The sequence below is a fragment of the Aptenodytes forsteri genome, unplaced genomic scaffold (genome assembly GCF_000699145.1).
Source record: "Aptenodytes forsteri isolate BGI_AS27 unplaced genomic scaffold, ASM69914v1 Scaffold402, whole genome shotgun sequence".
NCBI classification, from domain to species: Eukaryota; Metazoa; Chordata; class Aves; order Sphenisciformes; family Spheniscidae; genus Aptenodytes; species Aptenodytes forsteri.
Window position 1 is genome coordinate 1,887 of NW_008795144.1, and position 19,063 is coordinate 20,949.

Here is a 19,063-nt window from a genome sequence, read left to right on the forward strand (position 1 = left end):
ACCACTTCCCCTCCTCAGGAAGCAGGGGAAGCTGCCCCAACACTAAATACAGCGGGATAGTCACCTCTTTTGACGGGCTGGTCATACTGTGTTTAATGCACCGCAGAATGCGGTTTGCCCTCGTGGCTGCCAGGGCACACTGCTGACTCATACTGAGCTTAGTGTCCACCAGTACCCCCAGATCCCTTTCTGCAGGGCTGCTCTCCAGCCACTCCTCTCCCAATTTATACTTGTGCCCGGCGTTCCTCCATCCAAGGTGCAGAAGCCATCATTTTTTCTTGTTAAATTTCATGCCATTGATGAGTCCCAATGCTCTAATCTATCTATATCCCTCTGCAAGGCCTCTTGTCCCTCAAGAGGGTCCACAGCACCTCCCAGTTTAGTATCATCAGCAAACTTACCAATGGTGCATTCAACTCCTGCCTCCAGATTATTAATAAAAATATTGAACGGAACGAGCCCTAGAATTGAGCCCTGAGGAACAGCGCTAGTGACTGGCCACCAGCCAGATGTAGCTCCATTCGTTACAACCCCTTGAACCCTGCTGTTCAGGGCCATTATTTGAACTTAATATTTTAACAAGACCACAAAACTTATCTATCTCTCCCACCTTCTCCCATGTCCAGTTAACCAAGTTTCCTCCAACTCTCAAAGAGAGGACATAAAAGTAGCAAACTTCTGATAAAGGAAATAATATATAACTAATGTAAAATAAGTAAGGAGTGGAGAAATATGACAAGAAATTAAGAAATACATCACAAAAACAAATAAGATAAAAAATGCAGACATAAAACGTTATTTTTTCAATAGCTATTGCTTGAGCAAGACACTACAAATTTCTTGCCAATTATTTTTTATTCCTTCTGTCTTAAATATATATATTGTTTTCATTTTTCACTGACATTTTTTGAATGTTTTACTTTTTTGTATTATCTTTTTCGTATTTTTCCCCTCTGTTAATCTGCATTAATAATTTCTTTGATTTATTCTTTTTGTTCAGTTTTCCTTCATTAATTTATTTTCATTCTCCTTTCTCTGGGTTCTAGGGAATCTAGATTATCTCCGTTTCTAGTCTTTTTTTTTCCTTTGCATCCATTGGTGATAAGTCAATGCCCTAGCTGGAGCAAAAGGAAAAAGACTATCCAAAGCATGATGTAGTATTCTTATGAAAGTTCTCTGAGAGAAGTATATTTCACTTCAATTCTACATTTTTAAGCCTGTATTTTGTAAATATTGAACGTAAAATAGTGAAATCCTACCTTTTAAAGGGTCCAATGATAAGTGAATTATTATAAGTGGATCATTACAGTAAGGTGAGCAAATAAGATTGGCCAGTTACGTGATTAAGATGCAAAAAGCTGCATGTCTGAGAATAGATAATCAGAATGTGACAGAAAAAAGAATTATTTAAATAAATCTAAAAGATTTGAGAACTCTGTTGAATAGGTGCTGCCTTGTAAAGCTTTTCCATAAATGGCCTTTAAATTGCTTTTCCTCCTGATTTTTTTTCCACTCTGGAAAGACTGAACTTATTTATATTTCTGTGTTGTTGTTTTCTCCTCAGAAAAGACACATTTCTCTATTTCTTTGCAGCAGAAGGGCACCTTACTTTATATGTTTGCATTAGACTATATCCCTTAAAACTTTAATGTCATGATCTCTCACCTTACATCATTAGGAAGGATGAAAAGAAATCACTATGCAGTGATGCAGTACTAGTGGCATATGTTTCTCAGTCACAATAAGAAAGGGTAACTTATCACTTTCCATCGCTGCCTGTCTTGCAAGTAGAGATAATGAATTGTGCTGGAGAAAACTGTTGTCTCAGTGGCTGGTGTGTGTTTTGGGGGGGTTATGCTTTCCAGATATTGATGTTTCTTACAGGAAGAGCAAGCTTTCAGTAACCCTTAAGAATACTCTAGTAATGCTCTCTTAAACAAAGACTGAATTTACCTATTTGCAATCTCGCCATAACTGTGTGCCAGCTCTTCTTTTCCCAGAAAACACTTAATGCTGTACACCTTGGTAGATTGAACTCAGTACCCAAGATCCTTTCTTAGCAGGATTTAAAGTTGATTATGGAGTGGATACAGTGTGAGTTTTGATTACAATTAGCAGAACTCAAGGAAAACCCAAGCCAGTAATATTATCTGTCTCAAAGCTGGGGGGGCACATTATCCTGCACCACATGTAGCCCTTGCATTTGTGCCATATGATGCCTAACACACCCTCTCCCTGCCGAGGCCGTTAGACCACGCTTTTTCCCTGGTGTAATCTGTTCTAGGCCACTGTTCATGGCACACAGAAAACTACCACCAGATCTGGCATTAATACACACTCATGTCTGCAGTCTCAGTGGAAATACCAAAAAATCCAGACATGAAAAGCAAACTTCACAAAGTAGTAGAAATACTTAGTAAGGTGCAATTCTACATTGGCAGAAGAATGGAGTAGATGACATAATCTCTTCCGCCCCCCTCCCCCTTTTTTTATGTTACCATTGTTACTTCTCTGCTTTTTGAAGGGAACTGAGTTACTTTCTCACTACCAGACCAGAACCTTCTAGAACAAGAGTGTCATAGGAGCAGGCTAGCATACAGAAACTTGGGCTGTTTTACCACTTTTTTTACTATTTGTTACCATTGTTACTTCTCTGCTTTTTGAAGGGAACTGAGTTACTTTCTCACTACCAGAAGTGGACCTTCTAGAACAAGAGTGTCATAGGAGCAGGCTAGCATACAGAAACTTGGGCTGTTTTACCACTGCAAGGACTTTAATAAACGACTACAATCTCCAGATCTGTCATCTTGACCCTTTACAATCACAGTTAAAAATTATGTGATACCATAAATTAATAGCACTGAACTGTGTGGTAATATGCAGTACAAATACTTTTGTAGTCTACACTGAATTTAAAGTTCCCTCCTATGGAAATAGTTTTTACATTTTGAAACTGTTAAACATGTAAATTTGTAGCCCAGTTATAATAAGAGATTGCACCCATCAGTGGTCACAGCTCAGCAGCGGAGTGTAGCACTGGCACGGGAAATGAAGGTGTTCAGCACCATCGTCGCTCACACCATAATGCAACATTCCCAGTTGCCACTCTCAACTGCTTACAAAAGTTCAGCCTCTCATATTTTGACTCTGTATTTCCTCAAAACTTTAGCTGACTGAGCCTCAAGAAAAACATATTCTAGGATTCTGGAGGACAGAAATGCCAAGGTAATAAAGGGCTATCTCTCTAAAGCAGGTGATAAGTCAAACTATCAGCGTTTTTTACACCTAAGTAGACACAAGACATTAAAAACGTACATATGTTTAATTTAATGTAACGAGTAACCTATTGCTACTGGAAATTACTTCTCGGAAAGACCCCCTCCTCCCCACACCCACACACTTAACTGTCTTGTGTAAAACTGAAGATGTGGGATTCTCCACTGTGTATGCATATTTCTCTACTGAAGTTTATATATTCAGGACACTTATTCATAGTTTCTGAATTCAGTTACTGGAGACAGAATGCAGTAATGAAATCTCATCTGAACTGGCTGTGCACTCACTATCTTGGATGATTTCAAGGTCAGTAAGACAGAAGTGATAAATGAGTTGCAATGACTCAAACCCAATAAATCCTGAGGTCCAGATGGGTTTTATCCAAGGTTGTTAAAGATACTAAGAAAGAAGAATGTAGACTGGTGGCAGTAATCCTGGAAAATGAGATTATTGTGAAGAGGTTTTGGAAGCTACAGGAGAAATAAGACTGACATACAAAAATGTAGTAAGCAAAATAATACAAAGTTACTTAAAATGCATGCAAAATAAATGTGAGTAATTTGCACCTGGTACGAAAACACTTCTCCACTGCAGAAGCAATCAAAGGTAAAAATCACCAAATTAACTTTACATTTGTGTATAACAAATTCAGAGCTATGTTAGCACTGTGCACTTCTACCAAGAGTATGAAAAGATTGCTCTGAATATGCTTGAATAGAGATGAAGTCTGTCTTCCCTGAACTGTATAGAGACCATTTGGTATAAGGATATGCTATCAAAAAAAGTGCTATTAAAATCATTAACTTAAAGACACAGAAAAAAGCCCAAACCCTAGCAGTTTAAATTATTTACTAAAGCAACATTAATAAAGCTTTAATAAAAACTAGCTATCATTTTTTTATGTAATGCCTGTAGAATCATAGAATGGTTCAGGCTGGGCAGGAGCTCAGGAGGTCTCTAGTCGAACGTGCTTCTCACAGCAGGGTCAGCTCTGAGGTCATATCAGCTTGCTCAAGGCATCGCCCATCCAGGCTTGAAGCCTCAAGGGATGGAGCCTGCACAACCTCTCAGTGCTCCACTGCTTGGCTGTTCTTATGGGAAAAATTTTGTCCTTATATCCATGTCAGGGATTGAAGCATCATTATGCTAATAATCTGCATGCAAATAATCTCTGATCTGGAAAGCGCTTACAGCCTGCTATTATAATTCTCACAATAAGTTTAATAAACATCTCTGAACGTGGAAGACGAAAGCTGGTTATGCTATTTTGGACAGAAATTATCACAGTAGGAGACTTAGTGAGTCTGAACCTACAGTTCACAGATGCAGTGGCAGCACAATCATTTCGGTAAGAGCTAAAAAGTCCCCGTCAGGGATCAAAGCACCATTTGTACTAATCAACTGAACAAAGATCATCTCTGGTCTGGAGAGTTCCTGTGGCCTGTTGTTACAAACGAGAAGAGGGAAGGATGCTTAAACTGCATATGGGCCTTCACGGGAAGCCAACAGTAGTAGGGAACCGTACCTTTTAAAAGGGTATGGTGTGACTGGAGAACCGGTTCCTTCCTTTTTCCTTCTGTGGAGAAATCAAACCCTGAAGGAAGCAGATAGCTATGGGCATCCTCAGTTCTAAGTGACTTCGGAACAGCACAATTTATCAGAAGTAGCCCCTGCTCTCTTCTTTTGTTAATGCCTGTTGTGTCTTGTGCTACTGCAAAGGCCTCTCTCTTTAAGAGGTCAACACTGACTTTTGTCTTTCCCTTTACAGTCAAAATTTTCAGTGCTACTCTCTGGATTAATACAAAGACATTTTCTACCCGGATACTACTATTCAGCTTGTTACTCATAAGCCTAAAAGAGTTTGAGTTGATTTGTCTTGACCTACCTAAAAGATATTTCAGTTTAAGTAATGATCATTTATTGAGAACTTTAACCAAATTTCCTCTTCAGTTTTGTTTTGATTAGGATGATAAAGGTGACCAAAGTAGCTGCCCAGACTTTTTCAAATACTGAATTGGGACTCCATTAGAACATTTTTTACTGCCCTATATCTTTACCTCTTTCTATGCACAATGAACAGTGTCCTAGCCATCACTGTGTTTTCAGGTGCCAGAGTTTCCTTACGAGAAATTTTAGTAGACTGCATTCAAACTCTATATAAAGTAGGGAATTATGAACTCAAAATATTAAATTTATGATTTCAATTAGAAAGAATGATTCCAAAGTGTCAGAAAAAATATGGTATTACACAAGGGGGAAACTGAGGAAAAGATTGGATACATGTGTGTTCTTATGGTGTTGGATAAGCAAGATTGAACTATTTTGTAATAGCTGGTAATTAAATTTGCAGTGGTTAGAAAAACATTTTAATTTTTTACCTTTTTTGTACTGCTGTTTTGCCAGTACCATAAAGAATGATAATATTAGAGTAAGGGGGTGAGGAAGTTTGGATTTGAGTCATATTACATCAGCAAATGAAAAAGGCTTTAAACTACTTTTCCTTAACTTACTGTAGAGTTAATAATACAATTAACATTAATAAGAGGTAGACCCCTGCAATCACACTTGCCAATTTGTGCTCTCAGTTTTTCCAACGTTAAATCTGCAGTAACTTGTATTAAAGCATGGTTTTGGTTTTTAGACAAAGCAATACATCCATAGCTCATCCACACTGTCTTTTTCCAGCAAATATGAATTAATTGTCTGTTGACTTCTCTCAGCATGTTTCGTAAGTTCTTTTTCCTCTCCTTTCTCTGTACCTTGTTTGTACGGATACTGCTGGCAAGTCTAAAGGAAAGCAATGAAAGTAAGTTGGATTACCTAGATTTGTGATAGTTTAACTGAGTGAGGCTCTGGGCTAGTTAAAATTTTTAGTCATTTTAATTTTGATGAGAATATGTAGAAAGAAATGTAATATTCTTTGTGTGAACGATGATTTAATGGATTTAACATTTAATGGGAAATACATCCACTTTTAATACTGGAAAGTCCAAATTCTAACTGTTTTCTTCTTTATTTAAAACAAATACTTGAAAGTAAGAGGCAGCGTTCTGCATGAAAACACTCTTCTACCAAAAAGTCTCATGCAGTCAGTATCGCCAGTGCCATACTACTAAAGATGGTAGATCATTGTAACATCTTTTTCTGGAGATCAGTGTAAATTTGATTCAACCTAACTGTGTTTGAAACTCTGGGCTATTTGTTTCGGTTTTTTTTTAACATTAGCAATTTAGCTACTTCTTGGTGAAGTAAGCATAAGCTCCCTGAAGTTTCAAGTTACAGATTTTAGGTACATCACATTTAAGAGAATTCAGGAGGTTCTGGTACTGTATTTTTAAAATGCCAGGAAAATCTGGAAATTAAATTAATGACATTTTCCAAAGGAACATGTTACATTGCAGTTACAAAAAGAAAGGAAATAAATTTATCCCCTTTTACTCATTTAATGAAATGTTTGAAGAATAAACCTTAAACTAGTTTGAGATTCTTCCCAGAAGAACGAAAGTATATGAAGTGATATTTTACAGTTTTCTTGATACTTTCATACATAGGAAGACAACTGTTTATGCCAAGACAACTATGGATGCAATCCTGTGAATATAAACCTTTTTTAAAAGTGCGGCTACATCACTGTTATCTTGAAAGCAAATTAATGGTAAAAAAAGCTGTATTGTTTCTTTATTTCTTGTTATCTTCCAGTTTCTCTACTGAGATACTTTTCTAGATGACTGATACTGTTTATGAAGCGTGGAGAGGATTAACCTGCTCTTGCTCAAGTGTGTGTTCCAAGTTAGCCAGTAACGAGATGCAATGGGTGCGGGCCGGGGGGGGGGGACTGGGCATGAGAAGTATTAAGATTAGAGCCATGAATTGGTCCCTCGGTACTGGAGAGAACATAAGGGACTATTTTAAATTGGGCATCTAACTTTGAAGCCACATAGCTAAATTTATCATAGAAATTTGTATTGCATACTGATCCTTAAAGTATCCTCCATTACTGAAGCTAATTTATAAACTAAATTAACTTCTCAATAGCAACTGTAAGCTCTCTTTCCTAATGTTAATTTCCTAATTCTGTTGTCAAAATGGGACAAAAGAATTTGATGTTATATTGATGCAGTTCAGAATATGTTGAAATAGCAAATACAGCAAGTGCCAAATGTTGTAGTCTTGCGAATAATTTGCTGCCTTTCAAGAGGTCTGGCTATAGGAAATAGTCAGGCATCATCTTACAGCCTTAAGATTGTTCAAAAAAACCCCATCTGAATCTGACTTGGGGAATGATTGGTGAACATGAATCTTAAAATTTCTGCGATTAAGGTATCTGAGATAAGACAAGATAAGACAAAATGCACTCTTTAGCCCTCCAACTTTATTTAAAACCCTCAGAACTCTTTTTCTGGGTTTCTTATTTTTCCATGCTCTGTCCTTCATCTGTAGATTATCACTTTTCCAAAGCACTGAAGCTACAGTCTCCTTTTTGGTTCTAGTCTCCCCATTTAATCAAAGTCTTTGTCCTCTAAATTAAATACCGTCCTGTTTCTCTAATTTGTTGTCTTGGAATTCAGGCTGTTAGTGCACGGTCTGCAAGGATAAAATAAAACTTAGCTGTATGTTTTTCCCACCTCCTTTCTCTGACTATTTTTAGTAGGATTGCCATCCTGCCTGTCATTCAGGCCCATACTCTCACCATCATTTGCAATTTGCATCATTTGCACTGCATATGATGTTCCATCTGTATGACTAAAAGTCTTGTTCTGGCTGCCATCTCACATGCCAGTGATGACCACTCTTTGTCTAGTGCTTTGAAATGCAATATATATCCAGATTGCTAATACAAAGATAAATTTCTTCCATTGTTTCACTGATTCCACATCCTCTATTATATCAAATATAGGTGATCTTACTTTCTAAGACTCTTGCAGTCACTCCTCTTTGGGATCAAGCGACTGACTGTTGACTGGCCTGTGGAACAAACCTTCATAGTGTGCTTAAAAACTTTATATATTTCTGCACCTTTCTTGCTCTTTTTCCTCTTTGGAAAAATAAACCCTGAAGGTATCTGTAAAACATCCTTTTTTTTCCCCTCATTCATATGTCTATATTTTTTAGTAAATAGCTATGCCACATGCATAATGAATCCACCTGTCAAGCTTACCAATATTTCTTCTGTGCAGTCTATCCTAGATAATTCTTGCCTCTTTTATATTGATCATAATATTTTGCTATCAAGAAACTTTAATTCCTGTGTTTATCCCATGCTTGCAGAACACAGTCCTGATCCATTAATAAAGCCCCTAGATGCCACTGTAATAATATAAAAACCAGTAACAATTGTAAATAGCAGCAGAATTGTTTTCCAATTAAGATGATCTTGAAAGACATTCAACTCAAGTAACTTGATGAACAGTATCAGTCAACAGATTAGGGAGAAAAAAAGATGTTTTGTAAGTTGTTGAACTTCAAGAATATTTCATAGAGGTTGTGTTCCTTCTGCCTTTGGCATTACCTGGCTGAAAAAGATACTAGAAAACACTTCCACAGCAGCATAGTTTCAATAAAGATAACTGAACTACACCATAATAAAAAGGTATTTTACAATGCAGTGCGTTAGACGATAATGACAAAGAGGATCTGCTGCATGAGTAGGTGTCCGTCCTGACCCCAACCACATTCTAAGTGGCCTGAAGTATCCTCATGGGTTCAAGTACAAATTTTCTTTGACTGTAAGTTAAAGACCACTTCTGTTTGGCAACAGACCTTTGTGAGTCCCTTGAGCAGTGATTTAAGAGAAGTTTCACTACACTATGTTTACAAACAGGAATTGTATTACCAGTGGTTGAAGCGTAGCCATCACTGGTGAGATCCAGCACACAGCATGGAAGGGCAAATGTTTTGAACAAAGAAACTGTGTTGAAATCTGCCTTCTTTCAAAACTGGACTGTGATGTGCAAAGGTGACTTTTCAGTTTGAAAAGTTTATAACAGGTTCACCCAAAACAGCATATTCTGCCCTTCTATTGTTCCAGTCATTCGCATCTCTGGCTGGGTCTATGAATTTTCTCAGGCTGGGAAGATGGATATTGGATGCTTTCTATGGTCACATTCACATATATTTTCCATTACTGGAAGTCTCTTTAAGGTCTGTGCCAGCGGAAATCAGTGGAGAATGTGGCTTGGTTTTAGCTGCTGGTCTGAAAAGCTCTATCACAGTACTCTTACAAGTCCTTGCTCTTATTCTGTGCAAAGTACTTTCTAGGCTAAGGTAAGTATTATCACGTTTTCTTTATTCGTTTTTCTTAGCTCTAACTGGGGAGTTGATACCAAGTCCTTCTAAAAAATATTTACATTTTACATATATAAAACCATATTTGTGTATTTGCACATATATAAAAATATAAATATGCTTTCTTCCTAAGCAAAAAAGAACATCTAAGAGAAAAAAGCTGTTCATATTTTTGTGTGTGCATGTTGAAAAAAAATCTGAGGCCCAAAGGCTAGGTTTCCTAGATTGTTAAAAAATATATGTATCATAGATATGATGCTTGAATTATCAAACACAGGTTTTTGATTTTAAAATGTCAGAGGCAAGTTAAAAACAGAGTATCTGGTCAAAGAGATCTATGACTATTTTTCTCTGAATGCAAAACACATATGCAATCTGTGAAATGTTCTACCGTAGGCTGAAGGGGAAAGGGGTGTAACTAGCATTTCCTTTTCAGTCTGAAAATTTACAGGAATGCAACAGCACATCTGTATGGAATTAGCATGGCTTCTCTCCCTAATACATTGAGATTCATGTGACTGCAAACCTAGAGTCTATAAGCTTGAGTCCAGATTTGTTTTACCTAATAAAAACATCAGGACTGATTGTACCTTAGGGTCTAATATTTAAAAAGACTAACATTATATTTTTAAGAAAATAAAAATAAAAGCAGACAGTTTCATAGTAATTTTAAGCCCTTGCATCTTTAGATATCTGTTTAAGAGTCTGTGTGCAGCAGGCTATATAGCAAACCACGTACCTATATTTGCCGGCACTACAGCTGGATTTGAGACCATCAGCATATTCAGAAAAGTCCTTCTTTTTGGAAAGCCACATTACAAACATTTCTGCTGAGTGCCAGTTTTCTTATGGAATTTGCACTGGTGTACGAGCCATTCTTTTTCCTTCCATTAGTCTATACGAAGGGCATGCTGTATATAACATTCCATAATTACAATATGCTGGCATAGTGCTGCTGAAATAAGTTAATGCAAAGTTTGAATTGTTCTTAGTATATGTAGTGCCATCACAGATTTTTGAAACATTCCATAACGTTAATATATATTATAGATAATACATAATATTATATATTAGACTTTTATCATAGAATAGATAATAGATCTTTATTTCTCTCTGTGTTTTGATGATGGACCTTTTTTAAATCTCCTGAATAATAATCAGAGTTTTATATATCAAGAAAATGCTGATTTGAACCTTACATAAATTTGGCTCCCAACTATTTCAATGTGCAGTTGAGGGAAAATTACCATCTTTGCCTTTCATAGGTGTGTGCCTATATAAAGGAACTGCCATGATAGTAATTTAGCAACTTAACATTTGCATGTGTCTTACAGCATGCAATGAAGCAAAGACTATCTGTATTTATATTCCATAAACCTATTTTAATTTGGTAAAAATAAAGTTTGGTTCTAGTATGCAAAAACAATGTTCTCATGTCCATCAGAGAGGAAGAACCCGAAACAAACACGACAGAAAATTATTGTTCATAAATTTCTTGTTAAGAATTATTTTTATTTAGATAATGCTACTGCTTAGTTTGGAGCTTATCAGAGATTCTTGGGACTGCTGTCAAGACCGCTTTACTTTTGTGATTCCACAGAAGAAGTAATATTTAATAAAAAGAGAGAACATAGGCTTTAAGCAGTGATGCAGCCAGAGTAGCAGTCGGTACAAAATTGCACCATTTACATGAATGGTGGAATTCAGGCAAATTGAAGCTTGGCTGCAACTCTTAAATACTCTCCCAGTTCATCCTTGTTGTCTTTAGTTAAAGCTTTATCTTCATGTGGGCATGCAGAAGCACTGAAATGTAGAACAGATCATGTTAACCATGATCTGTAGTTTTTCAGATTCCTCATTTGTGGTGCCACACTCACATGCTTGTAGCAGCAACTCCTAGAACTTCACTTCTGGTTTAGACAAAGAAAACTGCCACAGTGCACAAAGTAACTGTGGCGATGTTGTTAACGTACTGCATAATAAATATTATGTATGCTTTTAGATAGATGGAATGTATATTTGAACATGTCATCTCAGTGTGATGTAGGCTACCTGAATCTTCCTTTTTAAAGATGTTGCTACAGAGAAGCTGAGTCAGAAAATAATGCTTAAAGGAGCCTAGAAAAGAACAACTATTTTAAATCATATGGCTATAAAATTATTAATGTATTTAAATAATTAAAACCATGTAGCCCAGGGTTTAATGCCAGATGAAACTTCTCTTGAATAACTGAGCCCTTTTATGTGCTCCACCTACAGACTCCCCAGGGTAGAGTTTCTAGAATGAAGACAAATCAAAATAATTATAACTATAGATGTCTTCCTTGAATCTAGGAAGTACTGCAGCAGCTATATGCTTTTTTTCATAGACAAAACAGAATATCCAAGAATCTCTGTTGTGTTTTATATTTTACTTAATTTGACTCATTTTAAAATAGACACTGAGGTGTTTGAGCTCTATGAAGGGATGGCTTTGACCTCCTGTTTCATTTAAGACATATATACAGATCTTATTTCCATTGCTAGATCTTGCACATAAAATCTGGTTAACCTTTTCTGCACCTAGAAAAAAAAAGAGAGAGTGCTTAATTCCCCCCCCCTTCTGATGATAGATTTTGGAGCTTAAAGTAGGATTTCATTTCTGGTAGCTGAGATGTCTAAATTAGGAACATTTCACTTTTGTTTTTTCTCACTTACAGAAAAATCAGTACAGAGTGGTCCACCCTACCTCTCCCATGCTAAAAAAAATATCCCCAAATACGATGAAGTTTTACAGGCAAAAGAGTCAAATCAGTCCTGGAAGGACTGATTTGATATTCTGCCTTGTTTACATTTTTGTCTGTATCATAAAGGTAAAGTAGCTGCCATCTTAAAGTTATGACTAATTTTCTCACAAATAAGACATTCAAAACTAGGTCATCTTTTTGTAGCTGAAGCTTTGTAGCATTGAAGGATTTTTTGTTTAATTGCATGGAATAGTTCTCTTATGATGTGTTTCAGTACTGTGATGTCCTTTTAGCCTTTTTCAAATTGTTGCCTTATGTCTTAAGTATCTTCCTGTTTCTATTTTATAAGCACCACTTTATGGTTTCATTTCTCCTTTTCAATATGCCTCAGTTAACATATACTATTTTTTTTTCATCTGCAGTGAAAGCATTACTTTGAAAACACTGCTAAAATAATTTTGAACTTTACAAACGATAAACCTGCAACTCTGCGGGATGATTGATCTATATGTTGTATATGTAAGGGGCTTTAGGTTGAGGGACAATATCTGAGGTCCAAACTGTAGAGCAACTACAAGTGAATTAGTCAAAAACATGAATCAGAATTGCATCTTAAATGACTGTAATATCCTTTATATGCATTGAAATTTTACAGATGAGCACAGACATGGAAGAGATCATAACTATTTACTTCTTATTTTTTATTGAGAATAAATTTAGGGTTGGAATAAATTAGTTTTCTCTCTTTTTGCTTACTAGTTTTTATTTGTCATTTACCAAATTATGGGCATATTCCAAATCAGTGCATATATTTCAAGAGAAGAAAAAGGAAGTTAGGCCAACTAATCTAATCTCCTGGCCTGAAATAACGCTGAAAAAGAAATAATTCAAGTTTCCATGTGAAAACAAGAACATCAAAAACAACCAAGAGAGACTTGTCAAAAGCAAGCAAGACATGGGCAGATAACAGGGCAGATGGATAGAACAAAAAACATAGATATTGTCTACCTGATCTTAGTAATGCTTTTGAAACAGTGTCAACTCACATTCTTCTAAGCAAGCAAGAAATCATAGTCTAGATTAAATTACACCTTGAATGTATAATCGGTTAAAGAAAACATATTAGAGCAGTTATCAACAGCTTACTGCCAAGGAGGAAGCAAGTACAATGTGTCAATTTCAGACAGCCTTGGACCCATTACTTTTCAGTATGTTTTTTTAAAGAGCAGATGATAGAAAATTTATTCCATTTGCAGATTAATGCCAACCTGGAGGGAGCACAACTATGCTGGAGGACAGGATTAGAATTCAAAATGGTCTGATAAATTAGACAAATGGCAAAAAGAAAAAAGAAAAGGTAAATACAAAACAAAAAAAAGAGTACGCAGTTCAATGAATTGAAATGCAAGTGGTTTTACTTTTTAGGTAGCACTCTTGTAGAAAAAGATTGGAGTATTATAGAGTACTATAAGTTAAAGTGAGTAGTAAAATCAGTTTTGTTTTGAAAAATACAAACACCCTGTAGTCTATAAACAGTATTGATTTTAGGCTGTAAGATAAATGAATTACTCCCTCCTCTCCAGTCAGCTTGGGCAAAGTCTCAGCTAGAGAATTGTCTTGAGCTTTGAGTACCTCACTTGAAGAAGGAGGTCAGCCCAGTAGAACAAATCAAGGCAACAAGAATGAGTGGAGATCTGGAAAGCCTGAAAAAAGACACATGCTGGTTTAGTCAGAGAAGAACAAAAGAAAAGACAGAATGATATTCTTCAAACATGAAGCATGTAAGAAGATGCTGGAAATAACAAGTGAATTGGGGGGAGGTGTTTAAAATGCAGAAAGTAGGATTCCTATTGGATGTTTGGAAAACTTTTTAGTGGTAAATCAATGGCATCTGTAGCAGATCACCTGCAGCCCTGCAGAATTCCCGTACTTGAGGCACAGGTTAAATGGGCAATTTGTAGGATACAGGTTGTAGTTGTTTTGGGTTTTTTTGCTTTACAGCAGAGAGAATGAATCAGATGACTTTCCAAGGTCTTCTCCAGAAATACTTTTTAAATGTTTCTGTGGTGAAGATACCAAAGAAAGATACCAAATGAAGATTTGGCCCTAACTGAAGAGGTGAAGACAGGGAGAATGCATTGGATCCAGTGGGGAACTGTAGTTAGAGATATTTCTGTCAGCAGTAATCTCAAACAGGTTTATATAAGGTAAGGCCAGAAAGGAGGAGGCAGCAATAAGTAAGGTGCAAAATTGGACCCACAGAATAGGTTTTTTTTTTCTGTGTAGACATTGCAGCTTGAACGTGTACTTCTGGGGAGAGAGGACGTAGTATAGGATGATATGGAAGTTACAAAACTGAGCAACAGAAAGTTTACAAGATTTGTGTTGTTTTGGTTTTTTTTTTTCATAGTGGAAAAGGAGGACTGGCTTAAGAGGACAAGTCCAAAAACTCAATTTTTACAGTGTTTGTTTTAACACAACAACTAAACATTCACAGGAAGATGTCAGAAAGACAGGATGCCATGTTAGGCTGGCTGAAGGAAAACAGTTTATCAGAAATGAATGGTGTGTACGAGTCATCAGCATACAGATAGGAGTTCACTCAGATGCCTCAGTTCTTACAGAACCCAAGTTCCACTCTGGCCCATTTTCCATAGGATTTAGTATGCGGGAGGCTAAGGTCTATTGGGAATCAACAGGTATTTTGTAATTTGTTTTATTAAAAATGGAACAAAAAGAGGAAAGTTCAAACTGCACTTCACAGGCATTCCATCAACATATTTATAACTTCACAATTTAACATTCTCCAGTATTTTCCTATTTCTCAGTGTGCTCTGCCACATTTAAAAAAATGCTTATGTCTGGAATGGTCCAAAATAGTGGTGGTAACAAGTCAAAATAAGGTATACCGAAATAATATTGAAAAGATGCATATGTTTAACAAGTAAGGAACTTGTTTTTACACAAAAAGTCAGTTGTGTAGGTGGAACTTGAGATGTAATTAGAAAAGTAAAAAGGAAAATATTTACACGTTCTTGAATGACTAGATTTTTTTAGTTTATTCTGGTCCCTTCCAACCAATTTTTATCATCTGAGCCACTTTTCATCTAGAATAAAACCAGACCATCTCAAAAGAATTATTCAAGCACTTTTTCCATGGAGGAAGCAGGAGGTATTGCTCATGATGCCCAAAACCTGAATGCTTCCTGTTATACTTGGTATACACCAATACATCCCTTGCTACCAGTATAACCGTGTGGAAGGACCAGCAAACCACACCCTGTACCTGTATATATCCAAGTGCTTAGACCTGTGAGCTGGTGACTCTGTACCACACCATATGCTAAGGTCCTAAAACTGGCACTTATCACTGAAAAGAAAGGGTTGTGCTCCTGAAATGTACAGAAGCACAAGTTCACGCATTTGTAATTATATCATTTTTACTGTAGTGTCTTAGCCATGAAACAAAACAACAAAAAACAAACAAAAAACCCGAAACAAACAAAAAAAGTTTTATCCTGCTGAAAAACAGTTTAAGACAAGTATATTCTTTTATATCAAGTATGTGTTGTAATTTATGTGACTTATGCTTTCAATCCATGGCCTTGGGCAAACAGATGGGCCCAATACTGCAGTCTCTTTCATTAACTTAAAGAGAAAACTTTCTGTAGGACAGGACCAGTCTGCAACAGATTCAACTCCTCTTAATGCTGTGGAAGGAAAATAACATGACAGCAGTTTGGATAGCAGCATTAAGAAGAAAAAAAATTTTGTTTTTTTTAATCCTGACATTCTCTTGTCATTTGTACTTTTAATACCTGTACTGATCTAGGCATCCACCATTGGGTACTTTTAATGATTCAGGGTAATGAGTAGCTGAGAATGTTTTTAATTGACAATCAAATGTGGCCATTGAGAGACATAATTTTTAGGACTAAAAGAAATTATTTACGTCCAAGGAGTCTAGTTAGATTGGATCCTACTTTAGCAAAGTGATAGCCCACATTTTTACTTTGTTTCCAAATGACAAAATAGTAGGAGTGCTGTTACTTAAAAATAACTCTCACCCTTGTTTGGGAAGAAAAAAAGTCAACCACATGGGAAAAGTATGGATTCAAAAATAGTCCACATTACAAGTTTTTCTCTGGGAATATTTTCTGTATGTAAATGTACACGTATATGTTTCCTGAACATCCACTGTATATAACATCTTGAACTATTTTTATCAGAATTGGTCAGACTTGAAGTGGAAGTTCAGCTAGAGCAAAGTAGACATCATTCATCCTTCTGCATCAGTCACATGACGTCAATATATCATGGCATCCTCTGTAAAAGAAGCTACTCTATTTTATAACAGCTAGGGAATAGGATGGGAGGGAACCTCTGGGATCATCGAATTCAAGTGCTTTTTAAGAGTTGGAAGACACAGCCTGCAACATCTTTCCTAAAGAAATCTAGTTTAAACCCAAAAGTACTTATAGTTTTAGGTTCTACTTTTCCTAATGCAGAGCTGTATTCCTGTCTTATCTAAGAAACTCTTCTAATTGTAGCACTAATTTGAATTATCATCACTTTATACTTTTTTTTCTTCTACTATTTTCCTTCACTATTTTTTAAAGAGAACTGCTGTTAGCTAAAGAACGCAAACACTTTAGCAGTGGTTTTCCCTTGACCATACTAGTGGCTTTTATGTGCAGCTATTCCAATTTTAACACATCTTTTTCTAATGTGAATGATCAGAACATAATCATTTAGATGATGTCTGATCAGTGTCTTGTACCCATAAAAAGTATTAATGCTTCCCTTCCTAACAAAGACAGCTTTGTTGGTAAATACCTAATTTGTATGCATATTTACATGGACCAATATATGACAATCTTATCAGAATTAGGACTTCTTACTATTGAATGTTTTGTAGTTTTGTGTGCTAGTTCCTTTCAAAATTCTAGAAAGGTGTTACCTGGTCCTCTTCTGGTTTGAGTGCAACAGGGTCTCTGAGTCTTAGAAATCACTTTACAAATCACTGGTAGCTGCTGACCATTTGCTTTTGTTCCTGTGCTCAGTATCTACAGTTTCAAAGTAAAAAAAAAAAAAAAAGTATATATATCTTGGCTTTGAACCATAATTTTTTCCCCCTAATTTCTAGCCCACCCCTGCTGTGTAACTCGTTCACTTTTTTTGTTGTTTCACTGATCTTTTTTTTCCTTAAGATTTTCTTGTGTTGTCCTTTTCAAGATGTAGCTCTGTTTAACTTCTGGGAATTACTTCTTTATCTCTGTGCTTCCTGATATCCAAGGCCCTAAGCTTATCTGAGATCAGGTCTTTCCTTTTTATTCTTTGTAGCCTGCCTGCTTATTCTTTGCATTTTTCTTGAGATAGTTATTCACCCGAACAGGCATGGAATCCCTCTCTCTCCCTGGCTTTGTTAGGCGCATCTCATTCATGACAGGTTTAACAGCTTCTGTTTTGAAGAAATTCCAAACCTCACCTATACTCATGACGTTCCTGAACTCTTCTACCCAGTTGTCTTCATTAAATAGTTCCTTCATTAAATACTTCCCTTAATTTCTCAAGGGTTTACTGTTAATGATTCAGATCCTCCCATGCAAAATTACTTTTGCAAACCTTCCAAATTTAAACAAAATTAGCTTCTGATCAGTCGGAATATAGTTCTGTAAACAGAGCCTCTATTAGAGCCACTGGACCATCAAAGTAGGGCAGTGACTTCAATAAGGGAATGGCTTCGTGACCTCTTAGCTAGTGGGTTTTATTTCAGAGATAACAAAACATGGCTCCTGCTTCTCATTCCAGAATTATAAGTGACAGATAACATGCACATGGAGCTAAAAGAAGCTGCTACGTTTTTTGTTTTGTTTTAAAAGACAAAAAAAAGTTTCCTTGTTGCCACAGTATGTATGGTGAGGTGCTCAACAGTATAGACATAATTCAAAGCGATAAATCTTCTCAGATGACAAAACCAGATTGTGTCCTGTTGTTATCAGAACGACCCACAGGGAGCACTCGGGGACTTTCAGCAGGGACACGTCTTCATTGCTTTTGTTTGCTTTTTACTGGTGGCTAACTATTCAGCACATCTAGGTAAATGCATGGGTTTGGCCTTAAAAAGGAAGCACGAAATTAGCCAAGGTGGGGTTTTTTGCATTGATTTTATGATGCTTATGTAGAGAGAAACAGCAAGAGGAAAACAAGTAAAACTTTAAGGTGTGAACTTGCAAAAACTACTCTTGAAGGAAACTGCAAACTAATACAGTTCAAAGTCTCATAGCTCTTGGTGCTTTTCAAGCGTTTTGAAGAAATTTGTCAACTTGCTGACAAAAATACCGATACACGAGGCTGAACCGATACAAGACGGGGATGAGTTCCCGCTTCAGACGCCGCTGCTTGGCATTCCCGTGCCTGACCCCAGCGAGGCCCCCTGCCCACTCACAGGGTGGGTGCGGGTCGCCCGGCTCCCTCCCGCGCCAGCCCCAAGCCCTTGCGAGGCCAGGGGAAAGGGCCATCCCCAGGCTTCACCCTTCCGGGCCGGGCCTCATCCTGCAGCTTCGACCTGGACCTTTCTTTTGAACCCAGGTGCTTTTCCACGGAGGGCTTTTACTTATAAGCCTCTCCGCAAAGGCGGGGCCGTATACATTTCATGGTACAGTTCCCAGAGGTTCGGGAGAGGAGGGGGCGCCGAAGGAAAGCACATAATTCCCTTTCGGGCCAGCTCTACTTGCGCCGCTCCCCCTCCCACTGCTCCGCGCCCCCCGGCCCTC

The 19,063-nt window shown here is 37.0% G+C and overlaps 1 protein-coding gene across 1 annotated transcript in view; it reads left to right on the forward strand.

Moving 5' to 3' along the window:
• FBN2 (fibrillin 2) overlaps window positions 1–19,063 on the forward strand; it is a 205,879-nt gene that overhangs the window by 556 nt on the left and 186,260 nt on the right. Inside the window, exons 2-4 of the mRNA XM_019471859.1 lie at window positions 13,713–13,764; window positions 14,360–14,494; window positions 18,592–18,738. Coding sequence (XP_019327404.1) covers window positions 13,713–13,764; window positions 14,360–14,494; window positions 18,592–18,738 — 334 coding nt within the window. The remainder of the gene's footprint in view (window positions 1–13,712; window positions 13,765–14,359; window positions 14,495–18,591; window positions 18,739–19,063) is intronic.